General features: G+C 40.1%; 1 protein-coding gene and 1 long non-coding RNA gene across 2 annotated transcripts in view; both read left to right on the forward strand.

Annotated features, from left to right (window-relative positions):
- Positions 1-6,834, forward strand: part of LOC146545523 (uncharacterized) — a 57,193-nt gene extending 50,359 nt beyond the window's left edge. Inside the window, exon 2 of the long non-coding RNA XR_014887641.1 lies at positions 3,061-6,834. This is a non-coding gene — a long non-coding RNA (uncharacterized LOC146545523). The remainder of the gene's footprint in view (positions 1-3,060) is intronic.
- Positions 6,835-12,723: 5,889 nt separating this feature from the next.
- Positions 12,724-14,287, forward strand: LOC146545524 (inositol 1,4,5-trisphosphate receptor-interacting protein-like). The gene is given in 3 exon segments (XM_085221690.1): positions 12,724-13,094; positions 13,458-13,532; positions 13,535-14,287. Coding segments are annotated over 3 exon segments (567 nt in total). The 5' UTR covers positions 12,724-12,748; the 3' UTR covers positions 13,681-14,287.
- The last annotated feature ends 8,272 nt before the right edge of the window (positions 14,288-22,559 follow it).

Consider the following 22,559-nt stretch of genomic DNA (forward strand, 5'->3'; position numbering starts at 1 on the left):
AAATCTTATTAACTTTTTATTTTTTGAATTTAAAGCCTTTAGTTTCTACTGCTCAATATACAGTATGAATGCAGCAGAGACTGACATCTAGGGCTTTCATGTACTTGTTCTGTTAGTAAATTTGGAAATTTGCTCTGTATTTAAGTATCATGGATAAATCTGCACAAGTGCAAAGTGCTCAGTTTTCTGAAATCTCTCTCATGTTACGCACAGATTCGAGGAGTTGACAACAAGCTGAAAGACAATGGAAGTGTTGTACAACAGATCCCACTTTCGATATGGAATTTGTTACAGGCTGCAAAGACAAAGATTTTGATACTGTAGATTTTGACATCTATGAAGGTAGTTAGTAGCTGAAATCAAGCTGTAGTAAGAAACCAAGTAGAAAATTAGCATCCCAAAGAATCTTCAGTAGCAAAACAGTGATGTGACAGGTTTGGGGAGTTCCTATTAGCAATCTCACAGTGTTTTAAATCATGGACAAAAAAACATAACTACAGATACTTTACAAAAAAAGGAAGTCCTGAACCCTTCCAACGCATTTTCTTATTTCTTGACTTTGAATATAGACAACATACTTTCTGGGTAATATGTAAGAATCAGGGTATATATATCCAGGGTATATATCTTAGTCTCACTAGTTACCTCCGATGTTCATAGTAATGATAACTGAGTCATGTCTTCCACATATTCAATAAGGATCCACCCAAGCATTTCTAACATCATCACAGTCCTGCAGGCAATTGCCCCAGTGGCCTTCATCTGCCTGTTCTCTAAGAAATGCAGGTGTTTCTTTGTACTTCCTGATCAGCCCTTCTTGTACAAAAATGGGTCTCAGATATATCCTGTGCACTCTATTATATCTTGTAATTTTGATTAATAATGCTATTCTATCTTCCCAACCAGAAGAGTCACAAGTCTGATTGGCTTGAAAAGTAAGACTGTGTCATCCACAGAAATGAAATCTTTTTAGTTTCATTACATTCCCTTGGCAAGGCTAACAGAAGTGTAATTCTTATAGTCCATCCTGAAGGAAAGCACTGGGCTGCAGAATCATGTGGCAGTCAGCAAAGAAACATGTCATGACCCTGCTTTTCAAACATGACATGTTACATGGCCCAAGTCATGCTACCCATCACTTAGATAACATACAGCTCAGAAAGTCTGTAACAATTGTATTGATTAGTAGATGTAAAGAGTGAAAAGAACCATTATTAACTCACAGTCTGACACCCTCTAATGGCAATGGTTGTCAAACTTTCTGCAGTGACTCCTGCACAATGCTTTTTAGCATCCTTTGGCTGGGGCAGGGGGAAGAAAATTGATGGAGATATTCTTTTCCTCTTGAAAGCCTTAAAAATTACCCATTAGCTTTGATGAAGCCAGAAATACTTTTTTTTTTTTCATTTTACTTTAGCTCCACACAAAAATGCCTACCCTTACATTGCAGAATTTCTTCCATAGAATATTCTACAGAATCACAGTGATATTGTTGGCAAATCTACACTGACTTCATAGAATCATAGAATGGCCTGAGTCAGACTTCCAGTGAGAGCTAGTATTTTATGCAGTCCTATTCACTATATTTATAAATTTATATTTATAAATCTACAATTTTATTTAAGAAGTACCGTCTTGTTTGTTTGTTTGTTTGTTTGTTTTATGTTTGCTTGGCCATACAACAGCTACTTGGGAAAATTCTGACTCCTCCAGTTTAAAATGTGAACAATACCCACCTCAAACAATGCCTCTCCAAATCTCTAGTACTGATGTTATGCAATACCACAATTATAGAATTTTATTCTCGTTGTTCTCCGATTTCATACGGACAAAAGACTCATTCACAAACTCAGAAGCTGATCTACAGCAACTGTCTACTGTGAATTCTTTTAGCCCATGGCAAGAGCAAAATAAATTGAGTTTGCTTAGCCTTGTTTCATGCTAACTTGAATTAAGTTGCATTTGCCACAGGCTAAGAGCGCTCAAATAGATATTTATTGTGGATCTGCCAGCACACAGTAACTTCTTACCCTGTAGTGATGTGTTTGTATGGTCTCAGGCAGAGAAGTTCTAATGTTGCAAGTTTTCATATTAAGCAACAAAATTAATAAACACTTCACGATTTAGTGCCAGATCCAGTGCAGGGAGGTGTGAGATGGGAGGCTGCATAAATCGGAGTCTGAAATTCTGAACTCATTTTGTGGACAGGGAACAGAAAAGAAGTCAGCAAAGTGGTATCAAAAACAAGTCCATTCTACTCATAAATCAATGGAAAACAAAAAAATAGCTTTTTAGTTAGAAATCTGTTCAAATATATTTGAATATTTGAAGTAAATTTTGGACATTTATCAAAAATTCTTCAAGATATGCTTCCTGAAAGTATGGTTGTGGTCCTTCCATTTTCTGATAGTCAGATACTTTACATCATGATTTCACATACTAACCTCCCAGTTTTCTTTGAAATTGCTGGTTAATATTTGACCTCTATAGCCATGTGTATGAGAACACAGGTTTCATCATACAATCTTTAATCCAATAACATAGTTGAAATAGCATAGCTGTGATAGCAATTCACTACTAATAAAAACACTTCTTATAAGAGGTTTGTTATCAGATTTTATGTAGACTTCTCAAATTTTACCACAGTTTTTGTATTTAAGCTCTGTTCCCCGCCAGTTATTTGGCACACTGGCAGGCTTTCTTTATACATAGAAGAACCAGGAGGATGGTAAAAGACCTTAGCTCCCTCTACTCATGAAAAGAGACCGAAGGATAACAGCTTATTTTTCTTTTCTAACCTTCATATTCCTCTGGAGATCTAAAATCTGGATTAAAAAAAAAAAAAAAAAAAAAAAAGGTAAAAGTAAAGTCGAAATCCAAACTGCAGCTATCTCACCATGTACTGTATGGCTTCTGTTGTTACCTGTCCCCATGCTACTTGTGTACCTTGCAGCCTGTGTACACGGTCAATGAGAACCTAACTGAACTTAGTGTTCAACAGAAATTTATATTTAAGACAGAAATTCACTTGCATCTTTACTTTTTTTTTTTTTATTTTAGAGACAATACCTGACAAGCAGCCATGTCCATTTCATCAGGAAAGCTTTACATGAAGGAAAAGTGCTAAAACACCTGAAAGAACTTAAGGTGCTGAATGACTTCATCACCCGCTAGGGCTCATCATCTGAAAATGCCTCATCCTTAGATCTCCCACACTCAACTTTACATTTAGTGGCTGATATTCGACCAAGCCATTTTTTAATTTCATTAGTTTATGTGAAAACTTATCCTTCTTCCTTTTTACAGCCGAGATCTCACTTGTGATAAGCAAATTAAAATTTAGCTTCTGCCAATGGTATTTCTCTTCTGTCTCTTTTGGCTTAGACTACAAGATCATCCTGTTCTGGTTTTAGCTGGGATAGAGTTAATTTTCTTCCTAGTAGCTGAGCATTTTTCTCTGTTTTGGATTTAGTATGAAAACACTGTTGCTAACACACTGATGTTTTAGCTGTTGCAGAGCAGTGCTTACAAAGAGACAAAGACTTCTGTTCTTCATGCTGCTCCAGGAGCACTGGGGGCTGAGAAGAGACACAAGGTCAGCTGAGATTGGCTGACAAAATTGATGTATCATATAAAATGGCATCACGCTTAGCAATTAAAATAAGGATAGTTGGCTGGGGACTGGCTGACACTTGTTTTGTATGTTGTGTTTATATTTTTATTGTTGTTACTGTTTCTTATTTATTAAATTATCTGTATCTTAGTTCATGAGTACTTAAACTTTCCAATTTTCTCCCCCATCCCACTGTGGGAGGAATGAGCCAACCGCTGTGGAAAACCACAGCATTCATAATTTTCCATGGTTTGTAATACAAAAATTACTACCATTTCCACTAGCCTGAGGAAGCAGTTATTTTTACATAGATAGTTCTGTATACATAATTATACATACAGACATTGTATACACAGAAATGTGTAGGTGGATCTATATTCATTTTTCACAGGTACACTTACATACTCTTTGCATTAATACTTTCAATATTTCAGTATGTCAAAATTATTCAACTCTTTGCTCTTGAGAAGCAGGAAAACTGGAAAGTCTTATTTTTAAGAAATGCTAAAAGGAGATGATTCTCTGGGAGAACTAACATACTTGGTAGTCTTAGACAGATTCTCACACAGGGCGCCAGTAAGAGATTATTCTTTTTGCATCTTTGCCTCAAGTCTTGCTAAGGAACACAGATGGACAAGTCCAGGCAAGTCCTGGTCAAAGTTTGACAAATGTTTTGTCCTAAGATTTGCAGGTTAGGGGAAAGGAGAGAGAGATGAGTAGCAGCTTAATGGCCAGGAAGCAGTCTTTTGCATGGGCTCCAGTGGGACAGCAATACCTGCATGCTCGGGGGTGCTGCACATGACTCTTACCTAAGTGCCCAGGAATGCCTGCACATGACTCACCAAAGTGCCCAGGAATGCCACAATGGCAGAAGAGGATAAAAAAAAATGGGACGTACAACCAAGACGGTTGTGTCTGACATCAGATGCCTCATGATGTTATACCTGCCAGCTGATGGACTCTTCTGGACTTGCTACCTGAGACCTGCCTCTTTGCCCTGGACTCACTATCACTGTGCCTGCTTGTTGCCTAAGGACAGCCACTCTGCTGCTGCTATCCCCTGACTTTTGCTCCTGTACAGGCCTCGGACCATTGGAACAGCAAGCAACAGGATGCTTCACCCTAATTCATAATAATCGCCGGCCTTCCCGTCCTCATTTCAATCAATCCTGATTGATTAGGATTTGTAATAAGCTGGTCAGACTAACATTTGAACCATTGTTTATTAATGTCATGTTGGATATAAATATATCAAATAACCTCCTCTCGCTCTGAAAATTGGAGCAAGACAGTGCCCTGCTCAGATGTGGGCCTAAAGGACCATTCTCGTGATGAGAGAGAACCTTAATTGCCTAAGATGTGTTTAACCTTAGTAAGCAGTCCCCAAAAGCACTTGCAGAGAATAAAGGCTATAGGCAAAGAAGCCTTTTTTGATCTGATTATCAAGTTAGTCACTAGTTGCAGGAACTGAGCCATCTAATAGCTACGTAGTTGTAATGAAATATCTAAAACCAATGACTATCAGGTGGAATAACTAGAATTAATCATATCAGATAGAATTAGACTAACCTCTGTTATTGCCGCTTGTTTTCACAGTATAAAGACAGCAATACTGTGCTGAAGGAGGTCCTGCTTAGGTACCTCTGGCCATGCTGATCACTCTGCCATAGCTGCCTTCCCCTTAGGCTCTGATCATCTGCTTTACACCCTTCTTCCTCATCTGGGAAGCTCAGGCTTTGCTGCCTAATGCCTCATCTTTCCCTTCTGGGCAAGAAGACTAAGCAATTTATTTGTCAAGAGAAGAATCATTCTTGAACTGACCTGTCTGCTCATTTTTTTCCCTTAGTCTGTTAAACACTTGCTAAACAGCTTGCTAAATACCAAATACAGCTGTTAAATAGAAAATACTAGGGCCAGCTGTTTTTTTCTGCTTGTTTGTTTGTTTTTAAGTACTGGACAGGTCGAAAAAATTAAGAATTTAATGTCCAGGTAAAGAACAGTGATGTGTGACATTTCTTACAAGTTGGTCAGAGACAAGCACTATTTAACATCCTATTCAACACCTTTGTCGGTGACGGGGCAGTGGGATTGAGTGCACCATCAGCAATGTATGTCTATATATGACATCAAGTTGAATGGTACGATCAACATAATGGAGAAAAGGGATGCCATTCAGGACCATGACAATCTTGAGAAGTGAGAAGTGGGCATGTGTGAAAAACGTGGTTCAACAAGAGCAAGTGCAAGGTCATGCACCTGGGTTAGTGCAGTCCCAAAATTGCGTACAGAGTGGAGAGTGTAGCCCTATGGAGAAAGACAAGGGGACACCAGTGGATAAAAAGCTTTATGCAAGCTTGTATGTGCTTGCAGCCAAGAATGCTAACTATATCTCCTACTGTTGTTAAGACCCTATCTGCAGTACAGTTTTCAGCTCTAGGGCCTGCAACATATGAAAGTCATAGACTTGTCAGAGTGAGTCCAAAGCAGGACCACAAAGATGTTCAGAGAGCTGGAGAAGTTCTCCAACAGATTGAGACAACTTGGTTAACTTAGCCTAGAGAAGGCTCCAGGGAAACCTTACAGCGATTAAAGAACTTAAAGGGGGCCTACAAGAAAGATGGGGAAGGGCTCTTCATCAGAAAGTGTAGCAATAAGACAAGAGCTAATGGTTTTTAACTAAAAGTTAGAAAGAGATCTGCAAGGATGTGCAAAGATTAAGGTGCTGGTGTAGATCAGACGGGAAAATCTGGAGCAGGCACAGGCAGCAAAGACAGAGTTGTCCTCATCACCATTTCCCTAAGACATGGCTGCAAAATTTGTTCAACATGAGAGAACAGGTGCTGCCACAGCAGGATTCAGAATCACTGGCCAAGAAGCCCACTAAATCATTCTAGATGACCAATGATTACAGATGTGTATCCAGCAACTTCAGAGTCCCACAACATTTAAGATTCTGTCTGCTAGATTTAGGAGATACAATACCATGTAACACCACCAACCTTTCCTAGGATATCTCTATATGAAAACCAGCGATTGGAAGTCTTTAACCTTTCTTACTTTTCAGAGCTGAATCCCTCCAGAGGCTTCCCCATTTTCCTCAAACATACAGTGCTTCTGCAGATACGGTATACTGATGTGTTTCTGTGGTAAAAGAAAACTAATTTATTATAGAGCATTTAATGACTGTCCACAAGTAATTAAAGTCTTGACTACATTCAAAATTTTTGGAGAAAGCTATTGTTCTTGAAATAACATACCTACATTATATACATACATATTTTTTAAATCAGTGAAATATTACATTGATGACTCAGTTTTCTTTCTCACTTAAAACGCATCCTCCTTTATAATTAAAAGGAATGAATACCTTAACACCTATAGTACAACCATATACTTCATGTTATGCAATAATCACTTTCTTACACTGTAGAAGTGGAGGTTAATTTTAAAAGATAAACATTTGAACTGGGACCTGACTGTTTAATTGAAGGCAATGTTTCAGTAGCAATTGTTATTGTGATTGTATTTAATGATGATATAATCAGATAAAGCACCAGAATTTTAAATGGCCAAGTAATTCAGGAAACTTAAGTCCCATGAAGAAATATGACAAGTCTCATTGTGTATATTCTTACACACCAGCACTGAAAACAAGGATTTCATATGCAAATGATTTGTGTACCCCTGGGTAGGCACAGTTAGGAGATGATGTGTATACCATACATCTTGACTGCACTCCTGCAGAAATTGTGCACTTTAAATACAGTCTGCTAGATTGTTACCTCTCAAGAAGAAAAATATTAAATACTACAAATTAATATATAAATGGAAACTGTCAAGATAAGCAATTATAACTTCTCAATATTTTCTTTGCCTTACTGATTCAATGTAGCTGAATAGCAGAAGCTCTTTACTTTCTGCACAAACTGTAGGGTGTCACACAGGCAGCATGAGCCTGTGTGTATTTTGTTCTTGGTGTATTTTAAAATAAATGCTTCTAGAATCTCCAATATTTTCTTCGCAATCTACTCAGCAGAAATTATTCTTGCTGATGCTGCATACCATTTTATTGGTTTATGGAGTCATTGAACTTAATTTGAAATTCATTTCCACAGTTATGTGCATTGTGCAGAACACAAACTGCTGGTCCTACCAACTTGATCTATACTGTCTCTCCTTTTCTTATTACAAATGAGTGGAAATCACTCACAGTTACTTTGATGTGTCACACTGCCTGACATAAAAAATTCATTAAGAACTATTCAGAACTGAAGATTCAGCACACAGCAGAGCCAGAGGATCTCAGTATCATATCTATAGAAAATGGTCATCAAAACTCAGAGTGACTATCAGTGAAATCACTCAGGTATTTATACTGCTGTCATTTACTTCAATGAACACCTGCTTTACAGCAAGTTACATAGGGAAGCTGTGAAACAGTATAGTGCCAGAAGAATTTGGACATGCTATTTCCTGTTATGTGAAGCTTGATCTCTCTTCCACAGTATATCTGAAAACTGAAAATCCTCCTTTCTTGGGAAAAGAAAACAAAACAACAACAAAAACTTCCCACAAAATACTGCAGAAACCACTGTGTTTCATTAGTATTAATATAAATGTTGTTTTTTCACATTTAGTTGTAGATTCAAGGACACAGTTACATCTCAGAGAAAAATGCTGATGCTGCTGCAGCTGTTTCTCAGGTCATTACACATGTACAAAGTATGATGAGCTAGTACGAAAAAGGACATTCAAGACTAAAATGGAACTTAGGATTTAGACTTTGATACCTAATCTGGGATGCTGCAAAGGTCAGGAGAGTCATCTGTGGTTTTAGCTCCTAGTTACTGCTAGGAAAATAAGATTACTGAATCTAAATCTGTTCTTCAGATTTGAGCCAGAAGGGCAATAACTGGACTGTTGTAGAGATACATCAGCTGACCTTACTGCAGATTAAACAAAAGGGCTATGGATCTCAAATGAACAATGGTGTCTCTCTTTAGACCAGGTGTGATGCATCTTGGGGAAAATCTATTTCAGCTGCTCATGTTGTCCACATGTGCTATAGAATATAACCAAGGGAAGACCTGCACACTTTCTTACCCCCATCATCATTACAGAATCTCAAAATACTGAGGCAGAGTGAGCAGTCCAGAATCAAATGCCTGGACATTTGATTTGGTAGTCAACCAATTCTTAAGGTTAAAATAGCCCTGTACAAAGTAAAGGTTTTGTGCTGGCAGCAGAGACATGACTTCATCAGAAGCAACGGATACTGACTGTGACAGTGTAAGCAGGAAGAACAATTGAATAAGACATCATTCCTGTGTATGTCAAAAACTACTAGAAAAGCATAACCAGAAAACAAGCCTTCATTAGACTGCTCTAGACCTTTCTGAAATAGAGTTGAATTTATTCTGGTAGCCTGTATGGTGTAGTGTTCTGGAATTGTGACTGAAACAGTGTTGAAAACACAAAAATGTTATTCACAGAATCATGAAGGTTGTAAAAGACTACTAAGATCACCTAGCCCCATGGAGGACCAACTTTTTGGCTTGCCTGGGCCACAGTGACTAAGGAGGAATTGTCTTGAGACGCATATATGTAAGTTGTTCCTAAGGTAATGCCTCCCATTTATTTCCTTGGAAACTACAACTACAGAGCACAATAACACTGTTTGATAGAGCAAATTCTCAGTTACAAAATACTATTTTTCAACATAGTCTCCACCACTAGTTCTGTATTTTCACCAGCAACAAGCAAGAGCCTGCATGTCATATTCATAAAAATCTGCATCAGTGGTGGTGACCCACTGCTGCCATGGCTGCAAAGCATCATCCACTGCCTTTGCTGACCATACTGTGTGGTGTCCATAAATGTTCAGCAAGCATCAGTGAATGTCAGTATACACCACTTTTTCTGCATGGAAGAATTCTATGACACACCTTTGCTTCATCTGCACTTTTATATCAGGCAGCATTTTGTCTGTCTGCCCATCTTCTGCCATCCGTCACACAAGAACAAAATGTAATGGAATGTTGTTGGGAAGGTTCAACCTCTACTTCCATACCAGCAACATTCACCTCTGATATTGTGGGCCAACATAATAAAATAGGAGGCAATACTTTTGGAGTAGATATTAAAAAAAAGAAAAACAAAAACATAAAACTAGTGTGATACATGACCTTATTTTCGTGAAACTAATCCATCAGCCTTGTTCAATGGCAGCGGTTGCAATTCTCAGTGTGCTCTCAACGTGTTCACCAAAGACTTTTGACAAAATTTTACTCTTCCTGTACTTCATCCCTCAAAACTGTTCACAAATTTGCATACTGCCAAAATGTGAGGACATGAATAAGGCAAGATTGTGAATTGAAGGATATTTTTCTCTGGTAGGAGAGGTCTTATGAGAGTCTGGTAAACAGACATAATCAGATTTTTGAATTGAATATCTGATTGCAACCTTATACAATTCATTTGAAAATATGCAGGTAATGTATTCACACAAACTGAAAATTGTGTCGCAAACTGAAATTGATGTTTTTTTGCAATCCTAAAACATATTATCAAACCTCTTTATGAAAACAAAAAGCACAGCTGAGTACTCTTCACTGTTCAGAGCACAATCTTCAGCCAGTGTATCAAAATGCATATAATTATTTGCCACCACTTGAGTCAGCAATGCCCAACACTGCCATCCTGTGCCCTGTTTTCAGTCGGCAGTGTTAACAGCACTTGTTGAGCCATGAGTGAGTACCTGGGGACACTCCTTGAGAAGACTCACAGGAGGTAGTATGTGGGTGGCACTGAAAGACATGCTGGGCCACACGCAGCCCAGTGGCAGCAGGTTGGACATGCCTGATATCTCAACCATCAACCCATCAGCACCATGCCCACTAAGCCACATCACTAAGCACCACATCTACACATTTCTTGAAAATTTCCAGGGATAGTGACTCCACCACCTCCCTGGGCATCTGTTCCAATGCCTTATCATTCTTTCAGAGATGTTCTTCCTAACACCCAACCCGAATTTTCCCTGGTGCAACTTGAGGCTATTAGCTCTTTTCTATTGATGTTCTGTGGGAGAAGAGGTGTAGCCCCTCTTCACAACGTCTTTTGAAGCTGTAGAGAGCAATAAGGTCTTCCCTTTCTCTTGTCTCTATTTCTCTTTTTCCTACTTTGACCCCCAGCAAGTAGGCAGGGGGTGCACAAAAAGATAAAAGGGGAAACCCAAATGGTATTCCATGTCACATAACATAATGATCTATCATAAAAGCTCAGAGAATGAAGGAGGAAAGGAGGATGTTTGCAGTTACAGCATTTGCCTTTCCAAGCAACCACTGTGCATACTTGCCAATAAATGAATAAGCATCTGCATTCTGATTGGAAACAATGAATAAATTCTTTATTTCCCTTTAACTGAGCATGTAGCTTTGTTTCACTTATAAAACCATCTTTATCTTGACCCACAAGTTTTCTTTCTTTGCTTTTCTGACGCCATCCCCATGTTGAGTAAGCAAGCAATCTGGGTGGGTGCTTAGTTTCTGGCCAGTGTCAACACATCGCAGTGACAATTTCTCAGATTTGTAATGATTTTTAAAGCAACAATACAGCTAGTATTTTGTTAATCTACTATTTTTCCTAAGAAAACCTTTGAAAGTTTTTAAAGGCTCTACATGAGTCTTTAGATCAGACAAGCACAAATGTGAGCAGATATAGCAAACTGACTCAACAGAACATTAGTTTTGCAGAAAAGAAAAGAAATTCTGGGCTTCAGCTTAAGAAATACGAGGTCAGGGTAAATAAGTGTAGATCCCATTAAGATGAAAGAAAATTTCTATTTATCAAGAAAAAAAAAAAGGCTTTTTTTATTTTCAAGAGAAAAATTACCTACACTGAGGGAAGCCAGTTTGTGTCATCTCTTCAGGAGGGCCACCAGCAGGCAGCTCCCCTGCATGCAGCTGAGCCATTGGTGAGTGCAGCATTCATCTTCTGCAGGCCATGACTCAGATGATCTTCCTTGCCCTCTCTGTGCTGGGCATCACCCAGAAGCCACAGCTGAAGGCTGACCATGTAGACACAGACACACAAGTGCATGCAGCAGTGTGCAGAGCAGCTGAGACAAGACATGGCTCAGGTCCTGCATGAGATTGAACAAGTGAGTCAGGAGAAAAGTGCATTGGCAAGAGGTGCCCTACTGCTTGCTGCCCTGTAACAGTAGCAGTTGTGGGCCTTTGCTGGGCTCATTGTAGTGCTCTTTGGTCTCCGCCAGCGGCTTAGGAAAAGGAACTGTGAACCACAGAGCAGCAGCAAGCAGGGCAACTCCACAAGCAAAGAATAGGACGAGGATGTGCCCTTGCAGCTTGGAAGGCAAATGGTATCCTGGGCTGCATCAGAAGAGGGGTGGCCAGCAGGAACAGGGAGGTGATTGTCCCCTTCTGCTCTTGTGAGACCCCATCTGGAGTACTGTGTCCAGGTCTGGAGCCCCCAGTACAAGAAAGGCAGGGAACTTTTGGAGAGGGTCCAGTGGAGGGCCACAAAGATGATCAGGGGACTGGAGCACCTCCCCTACGAAGACAGGCTGAGGGAGCTGGGCTTGTTCAGTCTGGAGAAGAGAAGGCTGCAGAGTGACCTCATTGCAGCCTTTCAGTACCTAAAGGGAGCCTACAAACAGGAGGGGAATCAACTTTTTGAAAGGGTTGATAACTGCAAGACAAGGGGAAATTGTATTAAGTTGAGGGTGGGAAGATTTAGGTTGGATGTCAGGGGGAAATTCTTTACAGAGAGAGAAGTAAGGTGCTGGAACAGGCTGCCCAGAGAGGTTGTGGATGACCTGTCTCTGGAGGTGTTCAAGGCTAGATTGGATGGGGCCCTGGGCAGCCTGGTCTAGTATTAAATGTGGAGGTTGGTGGCCCTGCCTGTGGCAGGGGGGTTGGAGATTCATGAGGTCCCTTCTAACACTGGCCATTCTGTGATTCTGTGAAAACAGTGACTCAGCGCGTGGGATCCGGGCATAATTTCTGCAGATCACCTTCAGTGCCCAGTGCCATACATGGCTGACAAGTGTGAGATTATGGAGGAACTATCGGTTAGTTTTCTTGGGACCTGCCAAGAAACACCTTCAAGCCATGGATGCAGTTGGTTGTCAGTGGCTTGCATCCCAGAAGATCAGACTGCCCGAGAAGACAATACCCTCTGCTGCCTGCTCATGCCCAAGGCCTCCCTGCAGGCACACCTTCCACCAAGATCTGGGTGACATATTTGGACACACTGGTGAGGAAGTCCTTCCTATGCGTGGCACTGGAGTCAACCTGTGTGAGGGGAAGGCTGCTGGCAGGCACACTCGGCTTTCTCCACCACATACATGACAATCTGGGAGGAAAACACAAGCCCAGCCTCCCTGACACCTCCTGCAAGAGCTCCTACCTGAACACTGAGGAAAGCATCTCTTGGTTCCAAATCTTGGTGAAAGAAGCCTGTGATGTTCTCCTTCAGTCACATCACTGCTGACTGACTGTGTTGCCCTCTCCTACAGCAGCAGGATGACCCGTACCTCTACTAGTGTACTATCCATTGAGATAATGCTTGGGGTGTGGGTCAATGACTCAGACACCTTCCCTGAGCATGGAGTCTGTCATAGTCGGATTCACCAGCAGCATAGTGTGGCCAGAAAGCTTTGCTTCAGCAGAGATGCAGTTTGTTGGACACAAAGCCAGGCACACCCAGCACCACAGCTCCCATCTCAAATGTCTGTAGACCTGCACCCATCTACTGGCGACCAGAGATTTTTCCCACAAGCCTTGAAAATGGCTGTAATTCACCACCTGATTACTCTGCTTAGCCTGGAGCAAGAAGGGACTGTCCCTGAAGCTGGATATCCTGTGGTACCTCTGTTGCAGCCTGGAGAAGAAACGCCTCACCATTTCCTCCTAGGCAATGACAGAATGCCTAAGGAAATTGCATGGTCCCTGACCTGCCGAACGGCCAGACCACTCAACCTCTTCCAGTACCTGGCACAGGAGACAGCCATCCACACAAGTCTGAGGAGCTATGAGATTGGCTGATGGAATAGGACTTTTCACACAGAGCTGCATTTGCAGGGCTCACTGTTGGTGGCAGATGATGACCTGCTACCAAAAGGAAGAAACAAACAATACGTGGGAGATGAAAAGGAAAAACTCTGCAGCATCCCATTGCCAAGAGACATTTTCCTCAAGAGATTTTCCCAGCACAGCATCCGATGATGACTGCAGTACTGCAAATTGCAGTCATAAATTTTCACTCTTTTCCCCTCACACAGCCTTGCATGGCCTAGGTAACCATTTTCAATGGTCCAGACATTCCCCCTTGCAGCTGTGGTTGCATAGAAACAAAGGGAGAGACACTGCCAATTGAGAGACACTGAGGGCAGGGTGGAGAACCTGACATCCCAGAAACTCCCTGGACACTGGTGCCCCAGGACAGAGCACACTGGGCACGCAGAAGATGCTTCCAAACAGACAGTGGGAGATACCTCCGTACATTTTCACCACACATTTTGGGGAGATGGACCTCATTCAGCTGATGAAGATGTTGTATGGAATCCTGCAGTAGAGACAAGTGTTAGCATCCAGGCAGTGACCATCCCAACCCCTGAAGAGTCCACTTCCCTGGGAGATTCAGCACGCACATGAGGAAAAAAAACTCCTGTTTAATGACTTCTTTTTATGACAAGGTTACCCATCTAGCTGACCAAGGAAAGCCAGCTGGTACCATCCTTTCAAATTCCATGAAGCTTTCAATAATGCTTCTCACAATTATCCTTTTGGGCCAACAGCATAACTAGATGAATATGTAAAACAGTGGGCTAACAATTAGCCTGAGCTCAAACCATTGCTATAGTAAATGAGTTTACATCAGGCTGGCAGCCAGTCCCTGATGGGGTTCCAGAATGCTCCATTTTAGTGCCAAATCTCTTTAATGTTTTTAAAAATGATCTGGAGGCAAAACTCAAATGCATACTAAGGAAGTTTACAGATTATTCTAAATTAGGAGGAGCTGTTGACTCCCACAGGCATAGCGAGACCTTACAGAGAGGTACTGACAAATTAGAGGGCTGGACAATTACCAACTACATGAAATTTAACAATTCCAAGAGCCAGATTCTGCACCTGGAATGGGGCAATCCTGGATCTGTGTACAGACTGGGCAACATAAGACTGGAGAGCAGCTACATGGAAACTGATCAGGGAGTTCAAATTTTGGCTTGCCACCCTATAGCTCATCAATAGCAAACTTGCCTTTTCATACTTTATCAATCAGTCCTGCTAACTCCTGCACAAAAATCCATTTTCCTCTCTGAGAAAAGTGCATCTCACAAGGTGCCCACAGGCCTGGCATTGTGTAGACCATCCCACCATCAAGAAACCCAAAATTCTGCCAACGACACCAGACTTGATCAGCTGGGTCTGCTTGTTCCTTTCAATGTATTTCCCTGCAACTGGAAACATTACTTGTGCCCTGACCCTTTAACCAATCACCTCAAGACAATGAAGTATTTTTGGACAGCTCTTGGAATCACAGAATCCCCAAGGTTAGAAAAGACCTCTAAGATGATCCAGTCCATCCATCCACCTATCCCCAATATTTCCCACTTAATCATGTCCCTCAGTACAACATCTAAATATTTCTTCAACAGCTCCAAGGACAGTGACTCCACCATCTCTCTGGGCAATCCGTTCCAGAGCCTGAACACTGGCTCAGAGAAAAAGTATTTCCTAACATCCAACCTGAATCTTCCCTGGTGTAACTTGAGACCATTCCCTCTAGTTCTATTGATAGTTTCATGGTAAAAGAGGTCAATTCCCATCTCATCACAACCTCCTTTCAAGTAGTTGTAGAGAGCAAGGAGGTTACCCCTGAGCCTCTTCTCCAGACTGAACAAATCCAGTTCCCTCAGCTGCTCCTCATAAGATTTGTACTCCAGACCCCTCACCAGTTTTGTTGCCCTTCTTTGGACATGTTCCAGGGCCACAATGTCTTTCTTGTAGTGAGAGGCCCAAAACCAAACACTGTATTCAAGGTGTGGCCTCACCAGGGCTGAGTTAAGAGGGACAACCACCACACTGCTCCTACTGGCTACACTACTTCTGATACAAGCAGGATGCCATTGGTCCTCTTGGACACCTGGGCATACTGCTGGCTCATGTTCCAGCCATTTTGCCCCAAGCCTGTAGTGCTGCCTGGGGTTGTTGTCCTGGACTTCCTATTGTTAATTCATCAGAGTTGACATGAAAAAACAACAATTAATTAGAGAGATGTACCAAACTAGTGAGATTTTTAGTAACACCTCTTACCCAGGTTCCAAGGAGGTTGCAAAGTTCCCTTAGAGGCCAGGTCTGGCCAACATATTATGCCCTCTGTTTCCCTCCGAGAAGTCACCTATGACACCTCTTTTCTTCTCAGAGAGGCCACCTATGATAACAACCCCTCTTTTTGTCTCGATGGATGTAGTCAGGATGCAGAGGGCAGGCTGACTAGCTCTAAGTGACTCTTCCAACCCAGACAGGCCTTCATCCACAGCTCCTGTAGCTGGAGAGGCCACAGAGCACACAACTCTGTACTCCCCGTCCCTAGAAGGACAGATGCCCTGTCCCTAGAGTTGTTCAAGGCCAGATTGGATGGGGTCCTACACTGCCTGATGTAGTATTAAATGGGGAGGTTGGTGGCCCTGCATGTGGCAGGGGGGTTGGAGATTCATGATCCTTGATTCTGTGATTTTGTGATTCTGTGATTCCCTGCCCCTAGCAACCACCTATACTGCAGGAAATGGCTTCCGCACTGCCAGCCCCACCCCGCTCCACAGCCGTTGTCGGAGCTCTCCCGGAGCCTCCTCGGTGCAGGGGTGGCCCTGCGGGCTGCGAGAAGCTGATCAGGCAGTGTTGGAGTCAAGCATATGGCTTACATGCAAATTTTCAGCAAAACCAGGAATCTGTTCCTGCTCCACTCAAATTAGAGCCATTTAAATTGATTTGCTCACTAGATAATAATATTTGCTGTGCAAATATCGTATAAATGTAATTGTCTTTATTTTTAAAAACCCTTGGAGAATAATTGCTCCAATGACATCATTGCAGTGCCAGAGAAGTCACCTACTGAACAGTTTGCCAGTGAGCGTAAGACATTTTTTGCAGTTCAGTATCCAAAATTATTTAGCAGTATTTAGAAGAAATGACTCATCTGTACTCTGTATACAAACAGGCAGTGTGTTCAGTGAAGAAAGGGATGAAAGAAGTTGATTAAGATGTACCACTTTAATTAGCAAAATGTCCCCAAGAACAGGATTATAGAGCTGCTTTTGAATCCCCTTCTGATTTACAGTCTGGAGGGGATCAATAGTATCTGCACAAAAAAAGAGTACCACAGAAAGTGTCTCTGCCAGTGTCTGTTGTTTGTGTGTTGTCAGTATGGGTGAGTGACTGGTTGCTGTTTTGATGTGTGCCTATTTTCCAGCAGATTGAGGCAGCAGAGGTTAAGAGTCAGGTGTACCACATATATCTATTTTAATGCATGTCATAGTTCCTGACGGATCTGAAAGCTTTTCTTTATCACTACAATGTTCTGCAGTGACCAGGGTGGAGTAATACGTGAATATTTCATCTTTTATATTATTAGGATCCAAATACAATTAGTTAATAAGAATAAATGAGTGCAGTTATTCCTTTAGACCATAAGCTGTTGGCCATCTGGATGAATGTCAGGGCTGTGGATTTGCATTGCTGCCACATTTCAGTATTGCAGTGCTGTAAGTATTAGAGGCAATGTATTGCCTTCACAATCCTTATTATTGTCTCCAGTTCAGTTCCAAAATCTATTTTAACATTAGGGTGGAGGCTGTAGCTTGATTTCTCTGCTCAGAATTCTCTATGGACTACTCATTGACTGTAGGATGGGAAATTAACCTTGCTAAACTAAATTAGTCTTTGTGAACATTGCTTTATTTCTTCCGTCCTTCATCCTACAGCCATAGCTTACAGATAATCCAAACAGAATACTCAGGTGAATGCAAAATATTATTTTTCCTTCCAAACATGATAGATGCATACCAAGGTACTGCTCTCTGTTTTCAGTAGGGCTGTAAAAATAACTGGCCCCTAAAGAGGCATGATCTGGAATGTAACAGTCCCTTTCAGACTGTGATTTCAGTTAAGAGTACCTCAGAGTTCTGGTCAAAGTATATTAGCAACTTGATTAAATTTCTCTCCGTTTCTCTCAGACAATGCCCTTAACTGCTTCTGTTGTTTCACTGTATTAAAGGCTCATCAGAGTTATGGCTCCTGACTTAGAGGGTATTAATCACCACCAGAGAGCACCACCAGGGTAAAGTCACAGTATTATTGATACACTTCTCCTGCCATGTTTTATGAGGAAGGTCAGTATTACAGAATCACAGGATCACAGAATTGTAGGGGTTGGAAGGGACCTCTATAGATCATCGAGTTTAACCCCTTGCTTAAGCAGATTCCCTACACTAACTTGCAATGACTAAGTTTATTGAATTCTAAATACTAGCTTTATTGAATTGGCATTTGTAAGACAGCAGTTCTAGACTTTTTGAAGTGTCAAGGACCTGTTGCTACTAACTGGATACCTGATGACAGTTTCAAACTTCCCTGCAGGTCTTCTTATTAAGATATATAAATGTCATTATTATACCTGTATGTGATCTGGAAAAAAACAGTAGTTTCATAGATCCATTAGATCATTAAAAGTGATATCACTATTAACTATACACGTCTTATTTATTTGTTTCGTTTATATTATATTGGTAGAGCTATATCCACTGATACACTGGTAAATAGAAAGGTATGTACACATAGCAGCTTGATATTCACATGAGGGAAAAAGCTGATATTGCCCAGATTAGACCTGCATAAAATCTATTTGTATTTAGTTTGACAGGACCTTTAGCTGCAGAAATATGAAGTTAATGTGAAAGCAGAGTCCTGGGTTATGATTATTGAAGCAATAGGTGAGCAGACTTGACTGATTAAATTGTAGATGTGCTGCTTCTACTAGGTTTCTTTCTGAACACAGGTAAATGTTACTAGCTATTCCTGATTAACAAGGTAGTATTAAAAATAATTCTTAGATGTAAGCCTTCAGAAAAAAATGGTATGAAAAACTAGTTTATGGTTATGGAATTGAAAAAAATGATTTAGTCTTGTGATTTTAGATATTTAAGTATCATTGTGAACAACAAAACTTCACCTACTGAAAGTTGTGCCAATGAGTTTGAGGCTGGTTAGTTTCTGTATGTTTTTGTATGTTTTTTCCCCCTGTGTTTTTCACACTTTGTTTATCAAATACAGTCATATATTTAATGATTAATCATTTGATATGAGCCAAGGTGACCTTTTTAATGAGCAGTAGCACTACTTGTTTTATGATTCAGGATGGTAGGTCATTTTTTATTTATCATTTACTTTCTTAGTAATGGATTCAGGAGAGATGTTTATCAGGACAGTTAGTAACCCTGGGGTTCTGTTGGGTAGGAAAACAAGCCAGAACAAAATTATAACATCCGAGTATGCTTTTGATCAGCTGCAGCATACTCTCCGTGGACTCAGAGAATATGCGTCTTTGCCAAGAACATCTGGCTTTTGAAAAGCTGATAATAAGTTTGGGACTCCTTTAACAAAAACAGAAATGAATTGTAAACCCAGGAGTAACATGTAGTTTTTTCAAAGTAGCATTAGTTTAATTTTGCTTGGGGCTGAAGAGCAGAATGATAAGGACCCACCAGCAAAGCTGGCTTAAACAAATTATGCAGTAGACACATGTAGTTCTGCAAACACCAGAAAAACCCCAGAAGTTTCAATTTTATCTTCAATTTGCAAAATATGTTGGCACAGTATGAACATGAAGCAGTGAGATAGATTTTTGGATTTTTTAAAACTTTTTTCTTTTTCCAGTTCTCTAGGGATTGTCCTAATTTGCAGTTTATGCATGTCTAATTCTGAAAACATGATTAACTTCAAGGGGGGTTTACTCATTTGATTTAAGTCCAGTATGTCACTAAAGTAATCTTCTGAATCAAGGTTCGTGTTCCGTGACAGCAAGAATATCTATACTGTTTCCAACTGTGATGAAAATATTGTTAACTTCATATTATACCTGAGAAGTCTTTTAGTTTAATTCACACTGTCCTGTGTATCTACCAAAATCTAATGACCTTTTTTTCATTTTCCAAATAAAAATTAAAATTTTTAGACCAGTATCAAGTATATTTTGTCTTCCTTGATGTAGAACGTATTGTTTTCTGATTATTATGCTTAACTTTCCCTGAAGTCCAGGCAAGCAGAAGATAAATGCAACCAGAACAATGGAGTAAAGATTGATATGGGTAACACAGAGATTCTCATTTTCAGTATCAGTGAAATAAGCACTAGAATGACTTATCAACCAGATACATTTACTTTTCTGAATTATCAGTAAAAGAAACAGACTAAAATATCATCTGTGCATATAGATTAGTAGTTCTATAGTTTTGGGGTCCTTTGTTTTGCACAGATGTATGCTAAGCAGCAGTATCATAAGGCCTCAGTGAAAGGGAAAACTGCTTTTTTCTGTATGAATATATAAGGCTGTCCTTGCTATATCCTTCTGCCATATACCACATTTTTTTGGAAAGCAGAATGAAGGCTGACTGGAAGCAGATCCTGTGTGCTCCAGGATTTTGCCGTACTGTCCCAACATGCTGCTATCTAAGAGAACACAGGCTTATGTGTTTTGGTAAGACAAGAATGAAACAGGTAGAATTACATACATTGTCATTTATATGACAGTAATCCAGTTCTTGCTTGTGTGTGAGCAGTACTTCAAAGACCTCAGTGTAATCAGTAGTCAAGTAGCTGTTGTAAATTAGCAGTAGTTTGTGAATATAGATTAGAATTTTGTTTGTTTTATATGTTCATCGGTAGTATGATTTTAACGTGAGCTGTCTGCAGTAATTATGTGCACATTGCATTTGGGAGAATGTTTAAGACTGTTAATGTTTTGAACAAATGATAAATTTAACCTGTGTTAATAGGATTTATTTACTATCCAGAGATAATTTTATTTCCTTGCTTACCTCCTTTTTTCAAATATGCAAGAAGATCCAGTGGTTTTGTGCTTTTCCACAGAATCACAGAGTGAATGTCAGTGAGCTATCCCTTTTTTAGAGATTGGTGTATTCTTAATTTACATAATTGAGTGAACTACTAAGCTTGTGGTATTTTAGTAGGAAAAGATCATAAAGAATATTTACATATTGAGAGATTTGAAGAATTACAATCAACATCTAATTAAGTTTCATAAGAAATATTATATTCTGTGATGGTCATAACACCAAGTTCCTTAATACTACATTCATACTGTAATTGCTGTCATCCTGTTTGCATCTCGTTATCTTTCACCTTTCCCAGGGTATGGATGTGTGGATGCCCCCACATTAGTCACGGAACCATGCCAAACTGGGTCAGAACCTTGTCATTATCTTATTAGCTGGTTGCACTTCAGTTCTTGTTAACAACCCTCCCCATTGAACAGTATACACAAATATGCAAAGTTTTCCTCATCATGTTGGAATGAATGACTGGCTTGGTGTCTTTAACGTAACTTTTTCATTAGACCCTTCTAAGGAACCTAACCAAGTTTGATGTTTGCAGTTCTGACCTGGGACAGCATAAATCCACTGGAAAATAGAACAGAATAACACACTCTGTGCATATAATCAATAATACAGATTAAAAAAGGAGTAGGAAAAAAGAACACAATATCAAAGATAGGATGATTCTGTAATGCAAATTTAATCAAAGTCTTCTGATTTTTCCTTTACAGAGGATGGAACAGTCTGTAAAATGGTCTTTCTTAGGCAACATCATCTGCTGGCTCTAGCGGAATACTGATAAGATTACAATTTCAGGTTGTGTGTGGTTTTTTCTTTTCTTTTACCCCACAGTTGTTAATATGGTTGTTTGGAAAATCACAAATTAGGTCACGATACTGATTTTAACCTCAACCTTTGATTCACATCAGATTTATTAAGAAAGAAAGTTAAGTGCCTGGACATGGAGAAAGGAATGAGAAGTGTCAAGTGAAGGAAAGCAATTCATTACAGTTACTACAGAAGACACCCACAGTGGCAAAGAAAAGGGACAGGTTTTTTTGCTTTAATGTTTTCATATCTGTCTATGAGTCCTACTCTTTGATTTTCTAAACAAAATTTAAAACCAGTACAGAAGTGGAAGGATATTGTGTGTCTGTTGACAGCAGCAGGACACAAAATACATGCTCCATCACAACGTACTCCTTGCATCCTATGGGATATGGCTTCTCAGACTGGTACCACCTATCAGAGTCGTCACCATAACTAGCAATTTTCATCAGAGTGAAAGAACATATGAATTGCCGCATTGTGTTAGCCCAACCAGGTATACCTAGGACTGTCTTGCGTCCAGCAGTAGGCAATGGCAAACAGTTAACAAAGAGAGGATCAGGATGGTATGATACCTTCCATAAATACTCTTTGCAGTTTTCAGTAGATTGCAATTCAGAAACTTCCGGGAGCACAGGTATTTTTGTATTTAAATGCCCTAGGTGTATGGTACTGTATGATGTTTGTCATTTTTGTTTAGACGTACTACACAATACCATGTCTCAAGACCATTACAAAATTAATCTTGGGTTCAGAAACTTAAAGCTAGAAAGCTAATGCCACACTGTGGCCTTGAAATAATATCTTTGGCAGTATTTTTATAATAAAACAAAAATCCTTTAAGGTATACCTATATCAATCATTGGAGGATACTTTTCATATTTCATCTTAGCAGCACTTGTGTCTGTAAGTGAATATTGTAATTTAAAGTGTATAACAACAATAGACATAGTATGTAATAATCACATATGATTAGTTTATGAT

This window comes from Meleagris gallopavo, chromosome 1 (assembly GCF_905368555.1).
Source record: "Meleagris gallopavo chromosome 1, MGAL_WU_HG_1.1, whole genome shotgun sequence".
Classification (NCBI taxonomy): Eukaryota; Metazoa; Chordata; class Aves; order Galliformes; family Phasianidae; genus Meleagris; species Meleagris gallopavo.